This window comes from Kockiozyma suomiensis (assembly GCF_038497685.1).
Source record: "Kockiozyma suomiensis strain NRRL Y-17356 unplaced genomic scaffold V2V93scaffold_18, whole genome shotgun sequence".
In the NCBI taxonomy this organism is placed as follows: domain Eukaryota; kingdom Fungi; phylum Ascomycota; class Lipomycetes; order Lipomycetales; family Lipomycetaceae; genus Kockiozyma; species Kockiozyma suomiensis.
In genome coordinates, this window is record NW_027117681.1 from 124,735 (window position 1) to 145,710 (window position 20,976).

General features: G+C 43.4%; 8 protein-coding genes across 8 annotated transcripts; 4 read left to right on the forward strand and 4 right to left on the reverse strand.

Annotated features, from left to right (window-relative positions):
- Positions 1–36: 36 nt before the first annotated feature.
- V2V93DRAFT_376119 (activator of Hsp90 ATPase) lies at positions 37–1,963 on the forward strand. Its single transcript, XM_066911658.1, has 6 exons — positions 37–123; positions 417–477; positions 634–1,031; positions 1,090–1,559; positions 1,622–1,680; positions 1,793–1,963. Exons 2-6 carry the CDS (start codon positions 452–454, stop codon positions 1,809–1,811), a joined length of 972 nt encoding a protein of 323 aa, XP_066763246.1. The 5' UTR covers positions 37–123; positions 417–451; the 3' UTR covers positions 1,812–1,963.
- Positions 1,889–3,258, reverse strand: V2V93DRAFT_376123 (uncharacterized protein). The gene is made up of 3 exons (XM_066911659.1): positions 2,986–3,258; positions 2,559–2,927; positions 1,889–2,472 (listed from the first exon to the last, which is right to left on the reverse strand). The coding sequence occupies exons 1-3, from the start codon at positions 3,013–3,015 to the stop codon at positions 1,954–1,956; spliced, it is 918 nt and encodes a 305-aa protein (XP_066763247.1). The 5' UTR covers positions 3,016–3,258; the 3' UTR covers positions 1,889–1,953.
- A 225-nt stretch (positions 3,259–3,483) lies between these two features.
- On the forward strand, positions 3,484–6,049 carry V2V93DRAFT_329099 (uncharacterized protein; the record flags this gene model as incomplete). The annotated part of the gene is made up of 2 exons (XM_066907615.1): positions 3,484–3,941; positions 4,003–6,049. The coding sequence occupies 2 exons, from the start codon at positions 3,484–3,486 to the stop codon at positions 6,047–6,049; spliced, it is 2,505 nt and encodes an 834-aa protein (XP_066763248.1).
- A 1,009-nt stretch (positions 6,050–7,058) lies between these two features.
- V2V93DRAFT_382852 (ferric reductase NAD binding domain-containing protein) lies at positions 7,059–9,217 on the reverse strand (the record flags this gene model as incomplete). Its single annotated transcript, XM_066912171.1, has 2 exons — positions 7,059–8,649; positions 8,712–9,217. The coding sequence occupies 2 exons, from the start codon at positions 9,215–9,217 to the stop codon at positions 7,059–7,061; spliced, it is 2,097 nt and encodes a 698-aa protein (XP_066763249.1).
- A 3,518-nt stretch (positions 9,218–12,735) lies between these two features.
- On the forward strand, positions 12,736–14,547 carry V2V93DRAFT_402106 (uncharacterized protein). The gene is made up of 4 exons (XM_066912599.1): positions 12,736–13,051; positions 13,129–13,351; positions 13,400–13,458; positions 13,520–14,547. The coding sequence occupies exons 1-4, from the start codon at positions 12,839–12,841 to the stop codon at positions 14,399–14,401; spliced, it is 1,377 nt and encodes a 458-aa protein (XP_066763250.1). The 5' UTR covers positions 12,736–12,838; the 3' UTR covers positions 14,402–14,547.
- V2V93DRAFT_340193 (uncharacterized protein) lies at positions 14,469–17,481 on the reverse strand. The gene is made up of 4 exons (XM_066907788.1): positions 17,448–17,481; positions 17,154–17,391; positions 16,429–17,079; positions 14,469–16,218 (listed from the first exon to the last, which is right to left on the reverse strand). Coding segments are annotated over exons 1-4 (2,427 nt in total). The 5' UTR covers positions 17,450–17,481; the 3' UTR covers positions 14,469–14,682.
- A 138-nt stretch (positions 17,482–17,619) lies between these two features.
- On the forward strand, positions 17,620–18,689 carry V2V93DRAFT_376137 (ribosomal RNA-processing protein 7-domain-containing protein). Its single transcript, XM_066911660.1, has one exon. It carries the CDS (start codon positions 17,653–17,655, stop codon positions 18,640–18,642), a length of 990 nt encoding a protein of 329 aa, XP_066763252.1. The 5' UTR covers positions 17,620–17,652; the 3' UTR covers positions 18,643–18,689.
- V2V93DRAFT_376138 (FG-nucleoporin NSP1) lies at positions 18,528–20,863 on the reverse strand. Its single transcript, XM_066911661.1, has 4 exons — positions 20,632–20,863; positions 20,529–20,570; positions 18,894–20,467; positions 18,528–18,820 (listed from the first exon to the last, which is right to left on the reverse strand). The coding sequence occupies exons 1-4, from the start codon at positions 20,633–20,635 to the stop codon at positions 18,686–18,688; spliced, it is 1,755 nt and encodes a 584-aa protein (XP_066763253.1). The 5' UTR covers positions 20,636–20,863; the 3' UTR covers positions 18,528–18,685.
- Positions 20,864–20,976: the final 113 nt, after the last annotated feature.

Consider the following 20,976-nt stretch of genomic DNA (forward strand, 5'->3'; position numbering starts at 1 on the left):
GACGAGCTCGTTAAAGCAGGTCGCCCGCACTCTCTTTCTTGTTCTCCTCTTCACTCGACTTTGCATTCTCTAATTATAGGAAATTCTGAATCCAGTCCTGATATATCTTATATCTGTTAAATAGTATGTCGTCTATTTGTTTATCTATACTGGCTGATACGCAGGAGAATGTGCATTGTATTACAATGAAGATGACCATCAATTGTGCTTTCTTGATTGATATGACGAGAAAATTTCGCGATTTGCTGACACCAGTCTGAAGAGATTTGTACTCTTTCTTGTGTGGACTATTATATACCCAAATTTCTGATCTTTCAAGAAGTGCATCGTCATCTTTGTCGTGTATAGATCAGTTCTCCTGGTCCGGATTCTTTTTTGGCAGAGTAACGTGCTAACTGAATTTTATTATTTTCCAGATCCTCTGTATATTTCATATTTTTCTGTTGATAAGATGGTTTTGCATAATCCAAACAACTGGTATGTATTAGCCTCTTGTTTGTCTGGTTTTTTGTATTCGTCCTCGCGATGAAAATTTTGTTCGTCGGGGATTGGAGTTTCTGTTGCTAGTTGCCAAATTTACTTTCTTTTTCTTTATCCTTTTCTGAATGCGATTTTAATTCTGTTGTCGTCCAGGCACTGGGTTGATAAGAACTGCGTAGAATGGTCCAAGACGTATTTTCAAAGCAAGCTCATTGGCGTGACGGCGTCTGACTCGAAGTTCTCGGCCACAATTACAAAACTTAACTCCCTGACTGGTGACGTGGACGTCAATCAGCGCAAAGGCAAAGTGATCTCTTTGTTTGACATCAAGGTTGTTTTAGACTATGAAGGTGCTGTCGATGGAACAGAAGTCAAGGGTGCTATCACTATCCCGGAAATCGCGTACGACACTGAAGAAGATGATTACGTTTTCGAAGTCAGTATAACAGGCGAATCAAAGGAAACTTTCCCAATCAGAGCGTTTATCAGAGATAATCTTGTACCTCAACTGAGGACTAAACTGGCTGCTTTTGGGCCGGATCTGATTGAGAGTAAGATATACTCCTGCTTTAGCTTTTTGCGACGGTGCTGCTGACACTTTTATTACAGCTCATGGAAAGGACATTCAGCATCCGGTTACGGAGAATAAGTCCGTTTTTACAGCCTCTAACCAAGCATCGCCTATTCCTCGCTCAGCGGCGGCATCTTCAGTTTCCTCTACCTCGGCCAGCAAATCGTCCTCGGCTGCATACAACACCACCACGCTTCGTCTTGATCCTGTTTTCAATACCTCAGCTGCCGAGCTCTATACAACTTTTCTTGACCCCGGTCGTGTCACTGCTTGGACTCGTTCACCGCCAGTAAAATTCTCTCCAGTTAAGGGTGGAGAGTATGCTCTTTTTGGTGGTAATGTGTCGGGAAAGTTTATTGATCTTGTCGAGAATAAGTCTATTGAAATGTCGTGGCGATTGAAGGATTGGAAACCAGGACACTTTGCCAATTTGAACATCGTTTTTGATCAAGGACAAAGTGAGACTAAGGCTGTTGTCACTTGGAAGGGTGTACCAGTTGGACAAGAAGTGAGTATTCGATGATATCAAACATCAAAGTTGATAGTCTTGTTTATTAACGCGGCGTTTAGGATGTCACAAAGCACAATTTCGAAGAGTATTACGTCAAGTCGATCAAACTGACATTTGGGTATGTAAAGCCTAGATCTTCATTATTAGCTTCGTGTGTTTTATATTTTGGTGGCGCAATTGGAGCTGTTGTTGTTGGAACTGTGCTAATGCGCGTTCTTTCTTGATTCTAGATTCGGCGCTGTTTTGTAGGGTGCAAGTTGCAGCACATTGTCAGACTGGAAATAAAGAATTAATGAAATCTAATGAATTGATGCTTGTAAATCGTATTAAAGTACTGTGCTTTATTTATTGTAATATATTTCGTAACTATAATTACAATACAATGATTAGATTAATAGCGACCACGCCGACCATCGCCACCACCGCTTCGATATACACCATTTCTCCCTCCTCGACTCCATCGGTCATCTCTTGATGGGCCTCCTCGGTCAGATCTATGACCTTCAGAATAATCTCTTCCATCTCTACTTCCCCTGGAGCCGTTACTAGGACCCGAAGGTAGTGTACCCTTTGCCGCAAACTTTTCTTGTAAGTCCTTGTATAACGCACGCATTGTAGCATATCCTAGATGCATTTTACCAGCAAAGTGATCAGCTAGTCGACGATCGTTATCTAGCCGTGATAAATATGCTCCACAAACGTCGCATACTTGAAGTTTCTGATGACCCGAGGGTCCGATATTGTCGTTCATATTGCGGAGTTCACGCTCTTTTGATTCGCGATCTAGACGTTTGACTTTGATTGCATTGTATTCTTCTAAAGCACGAGGAATTAATCCTAAATCTCCTAGGACTTGGATCTCGAACACTGAGGCGTCTATTGATTCGTTGATTGCATCGATCGCTTTAAGCTGTTTTTGTTTAGTTGTATGTTAGATCCCAGATCCCATTGAGTTAAATATATTGATATATAAAAATAATATAGAGGGTGACTTACCAGAGCAGTTGTCTGTGCTATCTCATCTGGAGTCCGCTCTAGTCTTCTTTGAGCAGCATCAAGTCTCCGGTTACAGTCTGTAATATACTTTTCCAAGTCTCTAAAATATTCCAGCTCGAAATTCGCCAGATCTCTAGAACTCAACTTGCCTCGTTCGCCTTGTTCAGCTTTCTCTTTCTCGCGCTCGTATTCCGCTTTATGCGCTTCTGAATGAATTTTGGGACAGGGACCTAAATCTTGCTTTGTGTTTGTAAACAGATCATGTGGGCATGTACCTACTATGTAGGATTTGCAGACTTTGGAGTCGGTGATGGGGATTTCTTGACGCTTCGATGGACGGCCGACGAGAGCGTCTGCGCCCATAAGTTGCTATTAAATAGTTAAAGAAAAGCCTAATAAAGCATATAACAAAGAATCTCGAGTATACCTCTAGAAGTTTTCTCTGCTCTGCCGCCATATTGGAAAGTTGTCGAAATAAAAGGATTATTTGCTGAGAGAATTTGAAAATCAGATAATTGCGCGGCGCGGCTTCGCCTCAAGACAGCCACGATAGCGTTTCTCCCCAGGTTGTATTATCATCGCAACAAGTATAGTATATTATACGCACAAACCACCACCCTTCTCTCACAATTAAGCAAAAGCCGAAACTGAATTTAAGGAAAGAATTTCGACAATGACAGAGCGGCCTTTTGCGCCGCCGCCGTCACTGCCATCGGTTGCTAGCGACCTGGAGGCGCGTTTCGCGAAGCTGCAGTTTAAATCCACTCGTGCTCGTCAGCAACTTGCTGCTCCAGCCGCTGCTACCGAGTCTGAACCTATTAGTAAGGCAAATTACTACAGCTCATCAAGTGTTGATACTCTGGATACACCGAGCTCTAATGGATTGAGTACGTCGAGGAGACCTGCTGTGAGAGGACCTAGGACGATGCCCGAGCCCAATGGATATAAGCAACCGGAGCAGAGCTATTCGTCGCCTTCGCCAGCTACACCTTATTCTCCGACCGTCGGTCGATCACAAGCTCGCGGCTCTGGGTCTTTAGATTTATTATCCTCACTGCCGTCCGTGCCATCGCATTTGCCATCTTCCGGCTCCTCGTTGCCAAAGTCGCCCCCAACCTATCCAACCTCTTCCAGACCCTCGTCTTCTTCTTCATCAGCAATTTCGAGAGTCCCAAATTTTTCGAAGATTACTCGCATACCCGTGAAAAAGCCCTTTGAGTTTCCTCGCGCAGTCACTGTCACCCCTGAGAAGCTGGCAACCTATATCGTTGAGGTTCCAGAGCAAATATTACTTCTCGACGTTCGCTCGCGAGAGAAATTCGACGAAGGACATATTTACTCCAGCAATATCGTTAATATCGACCCCATAGTTTTACGATCAGAGTATGGTTTGATTTCAATTTATTTACTTAAACTGTTCTCACGAAACTAACCTCAAGACTAGGCAAACCGGTGCGGATCTTGAAGATGCGCTGATTCTTTCTCCCGATAAGGAGCAAGACCTTTTTGACCGGCGCGCTGAATTTGAATTGATTGTATACTATGACCAGAGCAGTGAATCTGGTGACTTCAGTGGTAGTGACAGGCAATCTACTGCTCTTAGGAATCTTTTTGATACGATATACGAAAAAGAGGCGTTCAAGATGCTTAAACGACAACCCGTGCTGCTTCTTGGTGGAATAGACGCTTGGGTAGACTACTGTGGACCTAATTCACTGGTTGGGTCAAAGGCTGGTAGTGGGGCAAGCAGTAAAAGTACGGCGCAGTTAACAAGTGCCGACAGTAGTACCAGCAGTGTCAATACTATTCAACATTCAGATAGTTATTCAGACTCCAAGAATCATGACTTTAGTACGAAAAAGAAAGATTTATCATATGCAGAAGAGTGGATGCGAAAAGGACAACAGCGGCCGAGTTCGTTGTCTTCACTGAACAGCAGCAGCAGCAGCACAAAATCTGCTGCTGCGTCGCATTACAGCACCTCTTCATTTAAGTATCCATCTGCAGCCGATACTCGACACCTCACCGAACTTCCTTCACCACACCATACATTCAATTCCAGCAATCCGGCTGACATATATGCGCGCGATATGAATGACTTCTTCCGACGCACGACATCCAGCACACCGACTGATTTACTGCCAAAGCGGCCAACACCTATTATGGAACGGCCCGCATACGGCGGGCGCATTTCGTCTCACAGTATACCAGTAGCTGGATCGGCACTTCCCACTTTGCAAAACAATGATAGCAATAGCAGTGTGTCATCGGCTAATGGCACATCCAACAAAGTCGTCCGAAGGCCGCAATCACTCGATTATGCCACACAACTGCCGCAAAGCTCGACCGTCTTGCGCGCGGACCGCCAGCTTTCTGTCGGTAATAATTTTTCTGGATTGGGCGAAGTAAGCGCTGGCATGACTGGACTCAAGAATCTGGGAAATACTTGCTACATGAACTCGATGATTCAGTGCCTGGCCGGTACAAGCCTTTTGGCGCGTATTTTTTTAAACGGGACATACCGAAAGCAGATTAATATGCAAAACAAGCTTGGTACGCAAGGCGTGTTAGCCAAGGCATTTGGAGATCTTGTATCAGCATTATACAGCGACCAATGTACGTTTCTTGTGCCGACCACGATGAAAGACGTCAGTGGTAGATTACGCTCCGAGTTTGCCGGCACCGATCAACAAGATGCACAAGAGTTCTTGACATTTATGTTGGATAGTCTGCACGAGGATTTGAATTTGAACGGTGGAAAGCGGTTACCTCCATTGACAGACGACGAAGAACGAATGCGCGAAAAACTACCTGTGCGATACGCTTCGTTCCTGGAGTGGGAGAGATACAGGAAATCGGATAATTCAGCAATCGTAAGTATTTTCCAAGGTCAATATCAAAGCAGATTGACGTGTATGACTTGCAAATTTACCTCGACTACATATAATCCCTTTTCCGTTCTTTCTCTCCCGCTTGCGCCAGGTAGGCATGTCAGTTTGGAGCAATGTTTTGATATGTTTGTGATGGAGGAAGTGCTTGATAACGACGACGCTTGGTACTGTCCGCAATGCAAAACTCAGCGAAAGGCTACTAAAGCTTTGAGAATATCGCGACTGCCAATGATTTTGATTGTGCATCTAAAGAGGTTCAAAACAAATGGCCGATGGAGTAACAAACTTGATACTTTTGTTGATTATCCGATGCATAATCTTGATTTAACGTCATATTGGCCTGCGTTTAGGGCAGAAGATAAACTATGGGTTGATAAAGTTCCAAAGAGCGATCAGGTCCCACCGTTCAAGTACGATCTGTACGGAGTAGTCAATCATTATGGCTCGTTGAGGGGAGGTCATTATACTGCATACTTGCATAAGAATAACAAAGGATGGCTAGTATTTGACGATAGTAGAGTTGCGATGATTCCAAAAGAGAAAGTCGTGTCTAGAGATGCATATGTGCTGTTTTATCAACGCGATCTGTCGATGAATTGAGAGTTTTTTTTTTTTTTTCAATTTTGGGAGCTTTAATGATTGATATCGTCGAATGTAAATTTTAGTTAGCATTGTTCATCAGTTTCAGTTTTCCATTTTTTGCATTTCTTTGTTTTTTCGTTTTTTGTTTATTGATTTAGTTGTTTCCATGCGGTATGGTTATAGTACGGGAGTGGATGCGGAGGATATGAATGATATTTTTTTGTTTGAGTGTGTGTTGACGGTTCTCACTGAGAGTGCGTCTGTGCATGTTGAGGATAGTTTGAACTGGATGAGAATAATACACTGATCAGTAATGATGCATTGACTTGTTAGTTGTACCTACTTTAAACAGCTAGAATTAGATTGCTTTTATCGCAATTTTAATAGATTTTTTTTCGACAGGTTTCTTGTATGCTGCATAATATCTTGATTGTCCGGGCTGGCGCTCTGCTCTGTCCTTCTGCCAGTACGTTTTTTATGATAAAAGATTACACATCACGAAAAGTTCTATTTATTTTTCTGAATAATTGAATATATAAAACAAATATGTGAACGTCTACGATGACCAGAGAAATAGAGTAATTGAGCATTCCAGCCACAACAGTTGCGGATCGCATATTTTTTTAGCATAAAATAAATCTAGTTCGCCCTATTACTGCCAGATGAATGACTTTTTATGCGAGAATCTCAATGTGAAGTAGAACTGAAAGGAAGTCGATTATAAATAAACGGAAGTGGAGGACTAAAATTATTTAGTGAGGTGTTTCTCGTCTCGACCCCAAAAAAGATATTTCCAAGAAGCATATGAGACATACTTCTAGGGTTTTGAGCTGCCGCCAATATACTTTGAGTAAATTTTTAATACAAGAAGCTGAGTTAAATTTCTCAAAGTCATTTAGTCAAAGAGGAATGAAAGTAAAAAGAGAATTATTAATTAGTCTACTACCGAGCAATACAATAATGAAGGCTAATACAACGCACAGACTGAAAAAGAGAAGAAGAAGAAAAAAAAAAAGAGAAATAAAGATCACCACGCAAAAGCTTCCTCAAAATACTCGACCTTACCCTTTGCATTTTCAAGATTATTTGCAACAGAAGCTCGCACATCATCATTCATTGCTGGCGGTCCGCAGACTAAGACACCAACACTGCCATCAGAACCATACAGACTAATTGCAGAGGTAACCATCTCTTCCATATCAGGTCTTCCATTGACGATATTTAGCGATGGAGTACTAGATGATTGTTTTTCATTATCAGCACTTGAGTCATCAGACAGACTTTTGTCAAGCTTTGATGGATCGGAGGAAGTAATATGTAGCTTGAAATCAATGGTACCATCGGCTAATAGAGAGTTAAGCTCGTCCGGCATCCAGGTGAGCGCGTCCTCGCTATGGACCACCCATCTGATAACAATATGCTGCTTCTGTCCTCTTGCTTTAAGGTCAAGTGCATATGGAAAGATTGCGGTGATACCAATACCGCCGGCAATTAAGACTGCAGTGTCAAACTCCCCAAGATGGTGATGACTTCCGTAAGGTCCCTCAACAAAGATACGCAAGTCTTTTTTTCCGCATTCAGCATTCAATAGACGCTTGTATATTGTCTCTGTAAGGCCGTGTTTTTTCTTTCCCAAAATAATGATATGACCTTCTTCGCCTGGAAGATTCGACTCAAAAACAGTAAACGGATGTGATTGCCAGAATCCAGAAGGTAGCATAACATAAATGTAAACATGAGCGCCAGGATAGAAAGTCCAAGTTTTCCAATAGCTAATATCAGCTCTGAAAACATCTGTACCACGCATCTCAAAGCTAGTCTTGAGTAATCCGCCATTCAATCCCATCCGCACCAGACGAAAGAATCGGTCAAAGACCCAAAGTGCGATTGCCGGCCACAAAAACTCGGTATATCCAAAGCCATTAACATCAACATGCACATAACATCCAGCAATATATGCGGCAGCCAAAATAATGTGAATGAGTAAAAAGGTTTCATACCACCTAGAGCGCAAAAATTGCCAAGCCTGGAACAAAATAGCGGCTCCGATACAAGTAGCAGCTACACCCCATCGAAAGTAAGGCTGAGCATAATAAAGAGAAATATAGTGCCTTCTTGCGCCATAATCAGCCCAACAAACAGAGTGGATTGCTGCATGGATAAACATAGTGCGCGAAACCCATCTGTGATAGACATTGAATGTATCAAAAGACCACCCGGTAGCCATGGCAAGAAGGTTATTTCGCGACGCAAAGATAATTAGCAAGGGAATCTGTCCAAAAGACATAATAGCTGTGCGATGGCTAAGCATCAACTCGTGCATAAGATACGATGAGTTTAGGTACATATTTGGCTTGAAATTGGCATAACCAATAGAAACCATCAGCAGATTCATCAAGCAATGGCCAGCAACTACCAAAGTCTGAACTCGCGTAGGTATATATCCCACCAGCCACACGGCACGACTATGGCGCTTCTTGAATGTGGGAGGCAAAACAAAGTACTTGCGCACAAAGTTCAACTTCCACTTGATCATAGTCTTGGGGAAAGCCTTATTCATGAAGTTGAAAATGCTTCCAACTAGAACGACCAAAACCCAATAACCGATAATAGCAGCACTAAACAAAAAGCCGTATTAAAAAATCTACTCAAATCATCTTCAAGAACCAAAGCAGCCTACCTGAAATATGTGCCATTTTCAATCTCATTATAGACTGGCACATCGTATGCCATAGTCAGATGGTAGACGGTCATATTTGGCGTCATTGGTGTATCCGGAATGATTTCTCCCAACGCTAAGGTGCTAACATTCACAATCCAGTTGGTGCTCGACGCATTTTGGTACATTTCATCGAATCCATCAGAGGAAGGAATCACATAGTTTCGCTGGGGAAAGAGGCTACAATAAGACGCAATATAACCATGAACTTGATTCATGAAGTCCGGTTTCATCTCGTGCAAGCATTCCAATGTTGATATCCAATAGACCCGATTCTTACACATGAGATCACCATATTTAAGATAGGTAAGGTTTCCAAACGTAGTAAGTGAAGATTCTGCTGCCTCTGCACAAGAATATAACTCATTGTGAGTTGAAAACTCATAGGTATCGGCTGTCACATTCGAGACACATAAAGCAAGCAGAAATGTCAGACGTAGAACTGTTAGACGCTTTAAAATTTGCATCTTTGCAAATCTTCGGCCGTAGATTAAAACTCCTCTAGACAAGATTGACAGGCAAGCGATGCCGAATGAGTTTCCGAGGAACTGCGACGTTAAATAATCATGTCAACAGAGTAATTTAAACTGCTTGTCAAGTAAACCTTTTTTTTTTGCGTTAGCCTTTAGTCTGCATGACATGGTAACTTTTTTTGTAATTGATCTGAGAGGACATACAGGTTCAGACTGTGAAGCACACGCAATTGGCACTGACCGAGCGCGGCCCAATCTGGGCCACGAAATAGAGTTGACCAGCGCAACCACCTATGAATATTTCTCGAGCTTTAACTTTTGTTTAGAAATTCCATAATATCAGAACCTCCCCAGATGCCATGTTAATTCTCAAATGTGAATGAGATTTGTTGACTGCAGAGCTTGACATGAACAGTGACCGACGTAAAGCTCTGCGCCTGTTCACTCAGTATGTGATTGATCAACTTTGCTCTGGAACAGCGACGATAAGGAACAAGATTAGACTACCCGCTGAGTGTTCGCTAACTGTTACAGTTTAGTTAGAAGCCAATATTTAACTAAAATAAACCGAGAGCCTAAATGCGCCACAACCCTGTTCAGGCCCAAGTATACAATCTAGACCTTGTGGATCTGGAACTTGCGACTGGCACGACTTTAATGCAACGTATCAAAGGAGAATTTTTTCGAAATCGTTATCAAAATGATACTGCGATCATTGTAAGATTCTGTATCATAGAAATCATCTAAAGTTATATGCAAAAAGTCAACCAGCTTCGGCTAACGAATAGTTCACTCAACTCAACTTCTGTATTACCTGGGGATTGATTAAACCCAACTTCCTCTCTCACCTATTGCATAATTGGTAAATCTCGAGTCAATCTTTCTGCTATCAGGAAATCAATTGGTTCTCATCTTCGTGTCTCCGCTCGCTTGAGCCAAGAGTCCGCGATTTCTCTAGGAAAAAGTCTACCTGGTTCTCGTTGAGAATTGATACAAACTGCCGGGTGGATCTAGACCCAAAGACAAATTTCATATGAAACCGTAACAAAGAAAGAGCAAAATTATGATTATTGCAATGTTGCAATTGTCGCCAATTACGCTTGGTTACACTCTACATCGTTGCTAGAGAATAAGCCAAAGCCGCTATCTCATTGGCTGTTTCGCCTGTCAATATTTTACTGCTCGAGGTCGAGGCTGGTCTCTAGGGCAAAATATGGTTATTATACCCCTTCGCAAAGAGTGGGCCGGTGGTTAAGTAGCAGTTTTCTCCACGTTAAATATCTATTACACATCAATGCCCTTTATGTAGTTCAAGCTCCTGAGCGCATCCGTACACGAGAGCGGGTGGGCAACGTTCCCGATGGCTCCCTAAACACTTGGCAGTCAGCCCATAGCTATAGTACTTGGACAGTATTTTCCGTATCGCAAAGAACGTTTGACTTTTTGTATTCGGACAAAATTCTCATTGACAGTTGTCTTTGCTTCGTTAAAGAAAACTCATCATTGAAATGAAGAATACGAATTGCTGAAAAAATTGGCAGCTAAACGCCAAGCCACAACTTTATTTCTGTCGGATTTCGGATGATAGTAGCGTCGTGGCTACTTGAGTGGGTTCTTTTTTTTTTGTGGGGAATAGTTTCTACGTCCTTTCGCCTCGTGTATTCTAACAGGTCTGCCTGTTTAATTCTTAATGAATTTAGGACTAAACTTGACCTAGAAATCTCCATTGATGAGGGTTTTTGTAGGCACATTTAAAGCAGCAGAATCAGCCGATTGTTTTAAAATGACCCGGAGCTATGAAGTCGTACAACCATCTAGATGGAGCAGTGGTCAAGACTTTCAGAGTGGCTGACGCCATCTTTGAGACACAATTCATTGAACTATTAGCAAGAGTGCGATAGAAGTGGCATACATGCTGAGTGTGGAAGAAACTGCATAACTCGAATCGATACATGGCAAAGTTGTCTGAATCTGGTTTGCGAATTAGGCTGTGGGTATAGCAGCACGACACAGTCAAATCTTCATGCCAAATCTCATACAGCTTTCAGCAGCTTGGTATCTACTATACCTCGGATTTTCTGCTTTTCTATGAAGTAATAATCATGATTTGCCAAGAATGCTATTGACTGTCCGCGAAAATCAAACACTTGGCGGTTGGTCAAGTATGTTGATTTAACTGAGAAATAACATTTACTTTTTCAATAAAGTTGTCGACAAAGCAACTTGCGAGAGGTCTCAAGGTTCTAGAAGTGAACATAATGTGACAGAGAAGAAGCGCGAGAACCTGCAAAGTTGAGTCAGATTTGCTGCTATTACGAATATAACTGGGGCCTATACAGATATCCAATTGATATACATGTATATTAAGGCTTGTTTACGATTTTGGATATGAAACAAATAGTAATGAGATATGCTGGTGTACGCAAGAACATCCTGCAATCTTTCCTGCTTTCAAAAATACTACTGCCAAACTAGGGCATACTCTACTTCGCATTAGCTCTTGCTGCCAATTGACTACAGAACTTGTATACTCTGCAATGATAATAGCGCTATCCATTTATTGCAAAGCAATCCGAAATTTGAAATGAGAGTAGTATAGAACCCACTATCCACTAAAATCTAGGTCATTTAATCTTTGTCAAAATCAGACTCAGGGGTAAACGATATATCAATAAAACCCTGCGAACTCTTTCAGTGTTTCATACAGCTCTCATGTTGAAGACAAGAGATCAGAATGGATGAGAAATAGATAACGACTATAAGACATCTGTTTCTCATCTGTTTCTTTGCATGCATTTTTAGCAAATCACTAATCAGTCTAGAGAATCTTTCAGAGTACGGAAAGCAAGACACAAATTTTTAACTACAACTGTACTTGTCTTTACAAGAGTAAGATTTTTACAAACGTATTCAGAATCAGAGACATCATGGTCACAAGACATCAAACTCGTAAAGATCTAGATTTATGCTATAATAGCAGTATTCAAGATGGCTGGAAGTGTCTATCATAGCCAGATCGCACTAGTAGGTGTACACAATTTATACGCCCGAAATACTCATTCCAGTTATATATTAAAACTAAAATAGTGTGCGGTAACAAGCAAAAGCTAGTTCAAAAGTCGAATCGCATAAATCACCAAACAGACTTAAAGGGTGCCAGTGGTAGCGAAAATAAACAGACTTTGATAAGTATATACTCAAGGCTGATCAAGAGCAACTTGACTGTCAATACCCTTTCAGACCCCCCTCCATCGACCTAATCTCACCCATATCGGGTCTATCTGCCTGCTTACGAATCTCATAGACGCGTTCTTCTTTTTACACACATTAAGCATCCTACTCGGCTTTCGCCGCCAAATGGCAACGGGCAGTTGCGATTTGGCGGCCGAAGCCGCGTTGGCAGCGAACAACCCAGCGACGTCATTCATTTAAATTGGGGTGGTTTACACATGTCACGTGAACAATAGTACAGCTTTCGGCCAACGGGCCAGTGAGTAAGAAAGCATTTGCGAACAAGGTCCACATCCATCAGCGCATACGTGCAAATATAGTGCCTTTTGATTTTTGCATTCTATACTATTGCCGTCGGATAGTGCTAAATAAATTTGCTGGACTATGGCATCGTGGTTTTCATCCGGCGGAGTGCTGGACGAGCAGATTGAGCGGGCGACATCTGAGGCGCTACCTAGCGGAGAGATTGATCTTGCTCTAAATCTCGAAATATGCGATGCTATTCGGAGTAAGAGTGTACCGGCTAAAGATGCAATGAGGTCTTTAAAGAAGCGATTAAATCATAAGAATCCAAATGTTCAAATTCTAACGTTGAAGGTGCGTATCTTGCTGCTTCTGTCACAAGATCAGGGTTGGCGACGGTAAAGATTGTTTACTGACTACTTCGATTCCAGCTTGCGGATGCTTGCGTCAAAAACGGAGGATATCATTTTCTAGTTGAGGTTGCGTCGCGAGAATTTATAGATAACTTGGTGTCGATTCTTAAGAATCCGGCTGGTATCAATCAAGATGTCAAGAATCTGATCCTCGACACGATACAGACATGGGCATCTGTGTTCAAAGGTCAGATGCAATTAGGATACGTAGAAACTGTTTGCAAAGAACTCAAGAGTCAAGGTTAGTCTGAGCTAATTTTATTATATCACTTATATACTAACTTATTAGGATTTGACTTTCCTGAGCAAACATCCACAGTCTCATCTACATTTATCGACTCAGCAGCTGTACGTCTTTTTTTTTGCTCTCTGTAAGCTTCCCAATCAATTCTAATACTTCTTTACATAGCCTCCCGACTGGACAGACTCTGAGGTTTGCATGCGTTGCCGCACTGCCTTCTCCTTCACAAACCGAAAACATCACTGCCGCAACTGCGGCAACGCCTATGATCAGCAATGCTCTTCGAAATCGATCCCTCTTCCTCACCTTGGAATAACTCAACCTGTGCGAGTATGCGATTCATGCTATGCTTTAAAGGCACCTGTACCAACTCGATCACCAAGTTGGCATGGTCATCACCATCGCAGCAAGAAGTCTACCGACAGCAAATCCGCTGCTGGTAGAGAAGAAGACGATCTCCAGCGCGCGCTGCGAATGTCTCTTGAAGATGCCAAACCTACGGGAGCATCAGGATATGTCGAGCCCACTAAGAACGTTACGCCGATGCCGTCAAAAGCGGCGGTGATTCCTAGTAGCGAATACGAAGATCCAGACATGAAGGCTGCTATTGAGGCTAGTTTGCGTGATATGCAATTACAACAGCCGTCGAAAGCACCCGAGCCTGCACTCGCTGCTGCGCCGGGCTCATTATATGGCGGCAGCACGTCGATTAAGCCAGTTACTAGTACCACTACGGCTACGACTGCGGCTCCCGTACTGCAAGATCAACTGACGATATCCGAAATGGAAAACATCAATCTATTTTCAATTCTAGTCAATCATATGCAAAACGAACCTCGCGGTGCAATCATCCGTGACACAAAAATGCAGGAACTATACGATAATGTGACTACCTTGCGCCCGAAATTCTCTCGCTCAGTAGCTGAATCCGTTGGAAAACATGATCAGCTTCTGGATATGTATCAGAAGCTTTCGACGGCAGTGCGGTATTACGATCAGATGCTGGAGGCGAGATTGGGATATAGCACTTATGGAGCGCGGCATTATTAGATGTGCTTTATTATTTCATTTGTTCTATTCTCCTCTATATTTTAATTTTTCAATTATTTCTGGTTATGCGAAAGGTTATATGACGTTGAGGGCGCTATGAAGTTTATGTAGTTCTATTGTAAACATGAAATTTACCTAATAACTAAAAAAGTTGTAAGCTGAGAAAAAACAAAAACTCATAACTAGACCACCAACACCAAGAACAAAACTGAGTAAAGGACAACCAAAAGAAAGAAAAAAAAATAAAACTCCAGTGGCAAAAACCACATTATGCAAAAGACTCAAGTCATTAACCCGTCATTCTCATCACCATCATCTTCACCCAATTTTCGCTTTTGCCCAGCCGCCAACCTGAAAGAAGCCATGTTCTCACCCGCAACCTGTTTTCTAACTTTCTTCTCCATCCGATCAATTTCTTCCTCGGCTGTAGTCGCGTCTTGGTTAGCATATTGCAACACTAGACGCCGGCCAAGTAAATGTACACCCGACAAAGCTTCGATAGCAGCCTCGGCTTCTTTGGCACTAACGAATTCCGCAAATGCGAAACCGCGAGCTGTACTGTCGAATTTCCGCGGTAATCGAACTGTGCGCAATTGCCCAAACGGACCGAATAGCTGCTTGATATCCTGCTTGGTCGACTCGAATGGTAAATTCTTGATAATGATTTTTGTCTGAGGCGCCGCTTTGGCTTTCGCGGTGCGTGCCGTGGAGATACCTAAGGTATCTACGCCGCCACGAGTGGAGATTTTGATTTGCAATTTATGCTGATCAAGAACAAATCCATCCATAACGGCACGCGCATGCTCAGCGGCGTCAAATGACGAAAACTCGACAAAACCAAATCCCATACTTTGTACCTGTCCAGTAGCTGTACGCCGAGTTTTAATCTCGGCACGCACGAACCCAATAATAGCACTGAATGCGGAGGCAAGAGCCGCGGTTGTGGTTGTAAAATTTAAATTCTTGATGAAGAGGGATGCAGTCACGCCTGTTGCCGCCGCTGTAGCACGAGTGGTCTCCTCGTTGGCGCCGACCAAGTCATCAACGGAAACCTTGGCTTCCTTGACTGGCACAGATGAAGATACAGATGATGGCGCCACCGGCATACTTGATCCTGATTTGATAAGCTCAGCAGGTGCTTTTTCAAGATATAAAATGGCATTCTTGATTCTTCTGTAGGCAAGTTTAGCAAATGCCGCGCGACCGCTAGGTGCATCCATCATCTCAACAACAGCAATAGTATTCGACGGTGGTATCATAACTCTACGCACATCACCATGCTCGGCAAACATAGCTCGAATTTCATCGGCGCTGGTGTCGAAAGGGAAATTTTTGACAAGAATCACAGTATCAGATTTCGCCCCTCGCACGTCCTGAAATGCAGTAAGATCAATTCCAACCGACTCAAAGTACCGCTTAGCATCATCAATGGCATGCGCCTCAGCTAGGGCCTGCCGTACACCGGCATCAGCAGACTGTGGGTCAAGAAGCTCAGCTTTCGAAACACCCATTTTATCAGCCAAAAATGAGACAACAGCATCAGAATTCATATACAAACTGCTCCATGAAAATTGCGACTTTGCAGCCTCAGCCTTGCGCTTCAGTAACTGTTGTTTTTTCAGAGGGAGCTTGGCTAATTCAAATTCGTCAAGTTTAGTTTCCCGCTTAGGTTGACCAGGCAGAATGTGTAAAAGTCGGCCTTGAAAACTCTGCTTGTCTAGCGAGGTATATGCTTTGCATGCCGACTCGGCATTTTCAAACAGTACATACGCGATACCCTTTGAATTATGTGTCTCAAAATCAACTGGCAAATGGACCTATAAAATTTTTGTCAGCAACAATCTACGGTAATCGAAATTCAGACAGAGCCGAGAAGGACGTAAATATCAGTAATTCTACTATCTGGAAATTAAGTCAACATCCGCCGAAGCGTTCAGTTGTCCCTATCTAAAATAGATTCATCATTTATACGCCATTCTCATCCTCCAGCTGTCTGATCAACAGATATCAAATGAACGAAAACAAACCTCTTCAACAGTTCCGTACTCAGAGAACAAAGCGGCAAGATCTTCCTCTGAGCAAGCATACGACAGATTCCGTAGAAATAATCGACGAGTATTTCGGATTTGCTCAAGATTCTTCTCCATCTCTGTTAGCTCAGGCACAGCTTCAATTTGTTGCTCAACGGCAGTAGCAGCAGCTTCTTCGGCGGCTCCATCAACAACTGTATTTATCGACGGAGTAGAGCCCGGATTTGAGTTCACAGGCATACGTTTCTGACGCGCACGAAGCCATTCATCGTCGGTCATATCTGTATTTGCAAAGTTCTCAACCGGCTCTTGGCCCTCGCTTTCCTGATCATTGGATTCTTGAGCGTCATTATCCTGCTTCCCCCCAGTGGTGGTCTTAGAAACAGCACTTTCGGGAGCTTTTTCAGGAACATCATGCCCTTTGGGAACCACATGAGCTTCCGAAGATGTTTGGAAATCATCATTTGCCCATGTTCGCTCATTAGCCCGTGGCTTCATCGCATCGAGAAACTCGCTCAGTTTTACATCAACAGGCTCGCGCTCTAACTTTCTGCGTTTGGAATCATTCTCTTCATCCGAAGGTGGAGGTGAGACGGGTTTTGAAGGAGGTTGATCGCGTCTCGATTTCGGTATACTTGAATCTCCGATCTAAAAGACAACACGAATCAGTAAATATTCAATTCGACGACCAGAGGAAAACAAAAAAAAATAAAAAGACATACATTCTTGGCAAGCTCCACCTCCACTCTCGCCATGCCAATAAAACTCTTATTGAAATACTGTACGGCCTCGACTGCATCCTGAGCATCACGAAAACCAATGAATCCAAATCGTCGACTTTGACCTGATCGCGTTCGCATCAGCTTGCTGTCTGTTACGACACCGCCATGCGAAGCGAAATGCGATTTAAATTTCTCATCTGTGAGTGTTGGCGGCAGATTTCTCACTATTATACGAGACCTGTTGTGAATTCCATTAGCATCAGATAAAAATTATAGAAATTTGAGTATATTTACATTGTGAATGGTCGACTGTAGAAAAGCACAGTGAAGAGAAGGAGAGAACAAACAGAGAAGAGACTAATAAAATTTTTCTGAGAGGTTTAGGGTGTCTGTTGGGAGGAATTGAGCGCCGCACGAGCTGTGCTTTTTTTTCGTAGTGTTTTTCTTTTCAAAATTGTTCATTCAGATTCCAGATTAAAGAAACTGAGAGGAGATTAAAATGGCGAAATCTGAAGAAAAAAAGAGTAAAAAGAGCAAGAGTACAGAATCACGTGTTATTTCAGGGTACTACGTTCTTCCAGTGATATTTCCTGGGGCTTCTTCATCTGACACAGATTCAGACTCAGGCTCAGAAGATTTTAGTTCTATGGATGTGGAGCATTATATTTACTTGCGAGAGCACAAGAATCCTGGAGTTGAAGGTAATGAGTTAACATTGTTTATGGCGAACGTTCCTATCGATGCGACGACGTTGCATGTGCGGGTGTTGGTTGCTCAATTGCTGGGTTCAAATGCGGACGATGATGATTCGCGTTCTGATTCACTACCAGTCTCCGTCACTTTCCTTCCCTCGCCGACTGGTCCTCATGATGATAGTATACCATCTCTTTCTTCATTTACGGGATTGCAGAAATCAGACTCGGCGTCGCGATCAATTCGCCGAATATTACCTACAAACTCAGCAGCCCAAGTCGTCTTCGCCAATCAAACCGCATTCTCTCGCGTCCTTAAAGCTATAAGGCACATACCTTCGACACCATTGCTCTGGACACTTCCCTCATCATCTTCAACCGACGGGGCAACAGGCCTATCTCGATATACCGCTATCCATGCCCGCCAACATGTCCCTGCTACAGTACTACAATCCACTCTAGACGTCTTCATGCAGCGCTTCGATGCCGAGGAAGCAGAGCGGGAGCAAGCCGCAAAACGCGCACGCTCTGAACCAGACGCTGATGGTTTCATAACTGTTTCTCGCGGCGCTGGCGCCGGACGCGCAGGGGTAGCAATGTCGAGTGACGCGGTTAGGGAGGTTGCGCGAGAGAAAATGCGAAAGAAAGAGTTGAAGGATTTTTACAGGTATCAAGTTCGCGAGCGCAAGAAAGAAAAGATGAACGATTTATTACGAAATTTCAAAAGGGATCAAGAACGTATTGTTGAGTTGAAAGCGAGACGGAAATTTAAGCCTTTTGCTGGGACCATGGCATAACTGTACATCTACCTTTATTGATACAAATACAACAATAAGCTAACTAATATCCGCGAGACCGTAGCTGACTTTCAAATGACTTGACCTCTTCGATTTTATCGTGCAACTGTGCAGTGTTCGTATCAATCCACTGCAGGCTCGACAGATGTGCATTCAAGATGCGAACAATATGGGATAACTAGAATGTTGTTAGCTTTGAATACCTAAAACAATCGAAAGAGACTCAAAGAAAGAGAAAAGAAAAAACTTACTGGATCGTCATCTTTAGTCCGGTTCAAAGTAGTCGAGCTCTTATTGACCTCTTCAATCATACTACTCAAATTCTTTCCCAACTGGTCAAGTTCCTCATTAAGCCGCTCAGCTAACTGATATGTGCGTTCGCGCTCAACATCAGGAGGCTGCATTCCATCCGTAGCACCGATCGTAGCAAGCAAATTATCAACGTCTTTCTCATACAAGTCAAGTACACTTTCAAGATCATCTTGCTGGCGTCCAGTATAAAGCACCAGCTGTTCTACTTTTTGCTGCGTCTGCTCAGCCTGCACTGTTTCAGTAAATAGCTGAGCAATTTTCTCGCCATTTTCGACAAGTGTACGATCCCATTTTGATATCTCCTCAGCCTGCTGAACAAATTCACGAGAATATGTTGTCAAAGCAGTAGTCCACTTAGAGATAATGTCTTCCATGCTTTTGTTTTTCAGACTTGCGGGGGCTGCTGCGGGCGCTGCGGGTGCTGCAATCGTAGGATTCACAGTAGAGGTGGTGCTCGTGGCTGTAGTTGATGCAGGAGCTGGAACTTGAACTGGAGCTTGAGCTGGGGCACTACTAGATGTAGTAGTAGCAGTAGCATTTCCAAAAACAGGAGCCGACGTGGTGGTGCTTGCGGCGGCAGGCTTTGCAGCACCAAATCCTGCAAATGCTGGAGTAGAAGCGGCCGTAGCAGATGATGTGGTCGCGGCAGTAGAAACGGGCGCAGCAGCCGTAGCAGCCTCGTTGGGCTTGCCAAATGAAAAGGCAGGCGCAGTAGCGGCAGGAGTAGTCGTCGTTGTACCAAAGACAGGCGCAGAAGTGACGGCAGAAGTTTTGGATCCAAACAATCCTCCCGAGACAGCCGGAGTTACACTAGAAGCTGCCGAAGTAGTTGTTGTGACACCACCAAAAGAAAACGAAGGCGTTGCGGCGGGAGCAGCAGAAGTAGTAGCAGTTATAGAAGAAGCTGTGGATGCAGCAGAAGTGGGATTTAAAGAGCCGAAGGATAATGTAGGCTTGCTAGATGTTGACGCAAAGAATGATGGTGCAGCCTGGGATGGTGCAGCCTGGGCAGCAGACTTTGCAGAATCGGCATTGACTGACGCGAAAAGAGACGAAGTAGCAGGGGCTCTAGATGCTGAAGTATTGCCAAACCCTACTGCAGAAGCTCCTGATGTGCCAAATGGACTTGGTGCTGCCGCTGCGGTCGTCGCAGAGGTTACTGGTGTGGTAGAGTCGGCAGCTTTGCCGAAAGAAAATGACGGCGTGGAGCTGGTGCCGAATTTGGGAGTGGCAGTCGTGGATCCGAATAAACCACCCGAAGCGGGGGTTATTGCAGTGGAAGAGACAGTGGTCGCAGAGGAAGACGAAGGAGCCGCAAAAGGTGACGCAGAATTGCTTATAGAAGCAAAGAGAGAAGGAGTAGTAGCTGACGAGGAAGTAGCGGTAGTCGAACCAAAAGCCGGTGCAGACGACGAAGTACTACCGAAAGAGAATTGAGTCGAAGCAGAACCAAACGAAAATCCAGATGCTGCTGGTTTTTGGGCAGTAGCACCAAATCCGCCAAAGACTGGCTCTAAAGAAAGAAATTAGTAGCTGTTTTAAGTGAACTGAGAATGGAAAGAGGTGAAGCGTACTCGACTGATCCTTGTTTTGATCCGAGCCACCAGCGTTCGAAGCTAAAAAAGATATATTAGTATACAAATGATAGTATCCATATACTGATACCGAGAGACGTACCCATTGGAGGAGATCGATAAGCAATGATGCGGTTTATGTTTTCTTCTCGAGATGTTTTGCTAGCGATGAACACAACGCGTGCACACAAGCCGGGTAAACAAATGACTAATGAATTAGTAACATGAAATATTAAGGTTCCGTAATGACATAATATATTAGTGTTGCAGCACAACTTGTCGAAGAGACTGCATTTAGGTGTAGTAGAAAAATGGCATTATTTTGAGAGTATTTCACTTTTGAGACTATCAATCGAGCATACACAGCAAAGAATCTCGGAAGCGGGCCAGTATTGGTGTGCACGTGATCTGATGTCATTGGTGTGTCGGAGAAGTGACGTCAGAGTTT

Excerpts from the sequence above, each read along its gene's own strand:
- V2V93DRAFT_376137 (XM_066911660.1), top strand. The coding sequence starts at position 17,653 with ATGGCGAAATCTGAAGAAAAAAAGAGTAAAAAGAGCAAGAGTACAGAA.
- V2V93DRAFT_402106 (XM_066912599.1), top strand. The coding sequence starts at position 12,839 with ATGGCATCGTGGTTTTCATCCGGCGGAGTGCTGGACGAGCAGATTGAG. Across the intron at positions 13,052-13,128 it reads TTCAAATTCTAACGTTGAAG|CTTGCGGATGCTTGCGTCAA; the intron begins GTGCGTATCTTG and ends CTTCGATTCCAG. Across the intron at positions 13,459-13,519 it reads CATTTATCGACTCAGCAGCT|CCTCCCGACTGGACAGACTC; the intron begins GTACGTCTTTTT and ends TTCTTTACATAG.
- V2V93DRAFT_376119 (XM_066911658.1), top strand. The coding sequence starts at position 452 with ATGGTTTTGCATAATCCAAACAACTG. Across the intron at positions 478-633 it reads TTGCATAATCCAAACAACTG|GCACTGGGTTGATAAGAACT; the intron begins GTATGTATTAGC and ends GTTGTCGTCCAG. Across the intron at positions 1,560-1,621 it reads GTGTACCAGTTGGACAAGAA|GATGTCACAAAGCACAATTT; the intron begins GTGAGTATTCGA and ends CGCGGCGTTTAG.
- V2V93DRAFT_376123 (XM_066911659.1), bottom strand. The coding sequence starts at position 3,015 with ATGGCGGCAGAGCAGAGAAAACTTCTAGAG. Across the intron at positions 2,928-2,985 it reads AGCAGAGAAAACTTCTAGAG|CAACTTATGGGCGCAGACGC; the intron begins GTATACTCGAGA and ends ACTATTTAATAG. Across the intron at positions 2,473-2,558 it reads TAGCACAGACAACTGCTCTG|CTTAAAGCGATCGATGCAAT; the intron begins GTAAGTCACCCT and ends AAACAAAAACAG.
- V2V93DRAFT_340193 (XM_066907788.1), bottom strand. Across the intron at positions 17,080-17,153 it reads AGGTGGAGCTTGCCAAGAAT|ATCGGAGATTCAAGTATACC; the intron begins GTATGTCTTTTT and ends GTTGTCTTTTAG. Across the intron at positions 16,219-16,428 it reads AGTACGGAACTGTTGAAGAG|GTCCATTTGCCAGTTGATTT; the intron begins GTTTGTTTTCGT and ends AAAATTTTATAG.
- V2V93DRAFT_376138 (XM_066911661.1), bottom strand. Across the intron at positions 20,468-20,528 it reads TCAAAACAAGGATCAGTCGA|AGCCAGTCTTTGGCGGATTT; the intron begins GTACGCTTCACC and ends TTCTTTCTTTAG. Across the intron at positions 18,821-18,893 it reads GGACTAAAGATGACGATCCA|TTATCCCATATTGTTCGCAT; the intron begins GTAAGTTTTTTC and ends ACAACATTCTAG.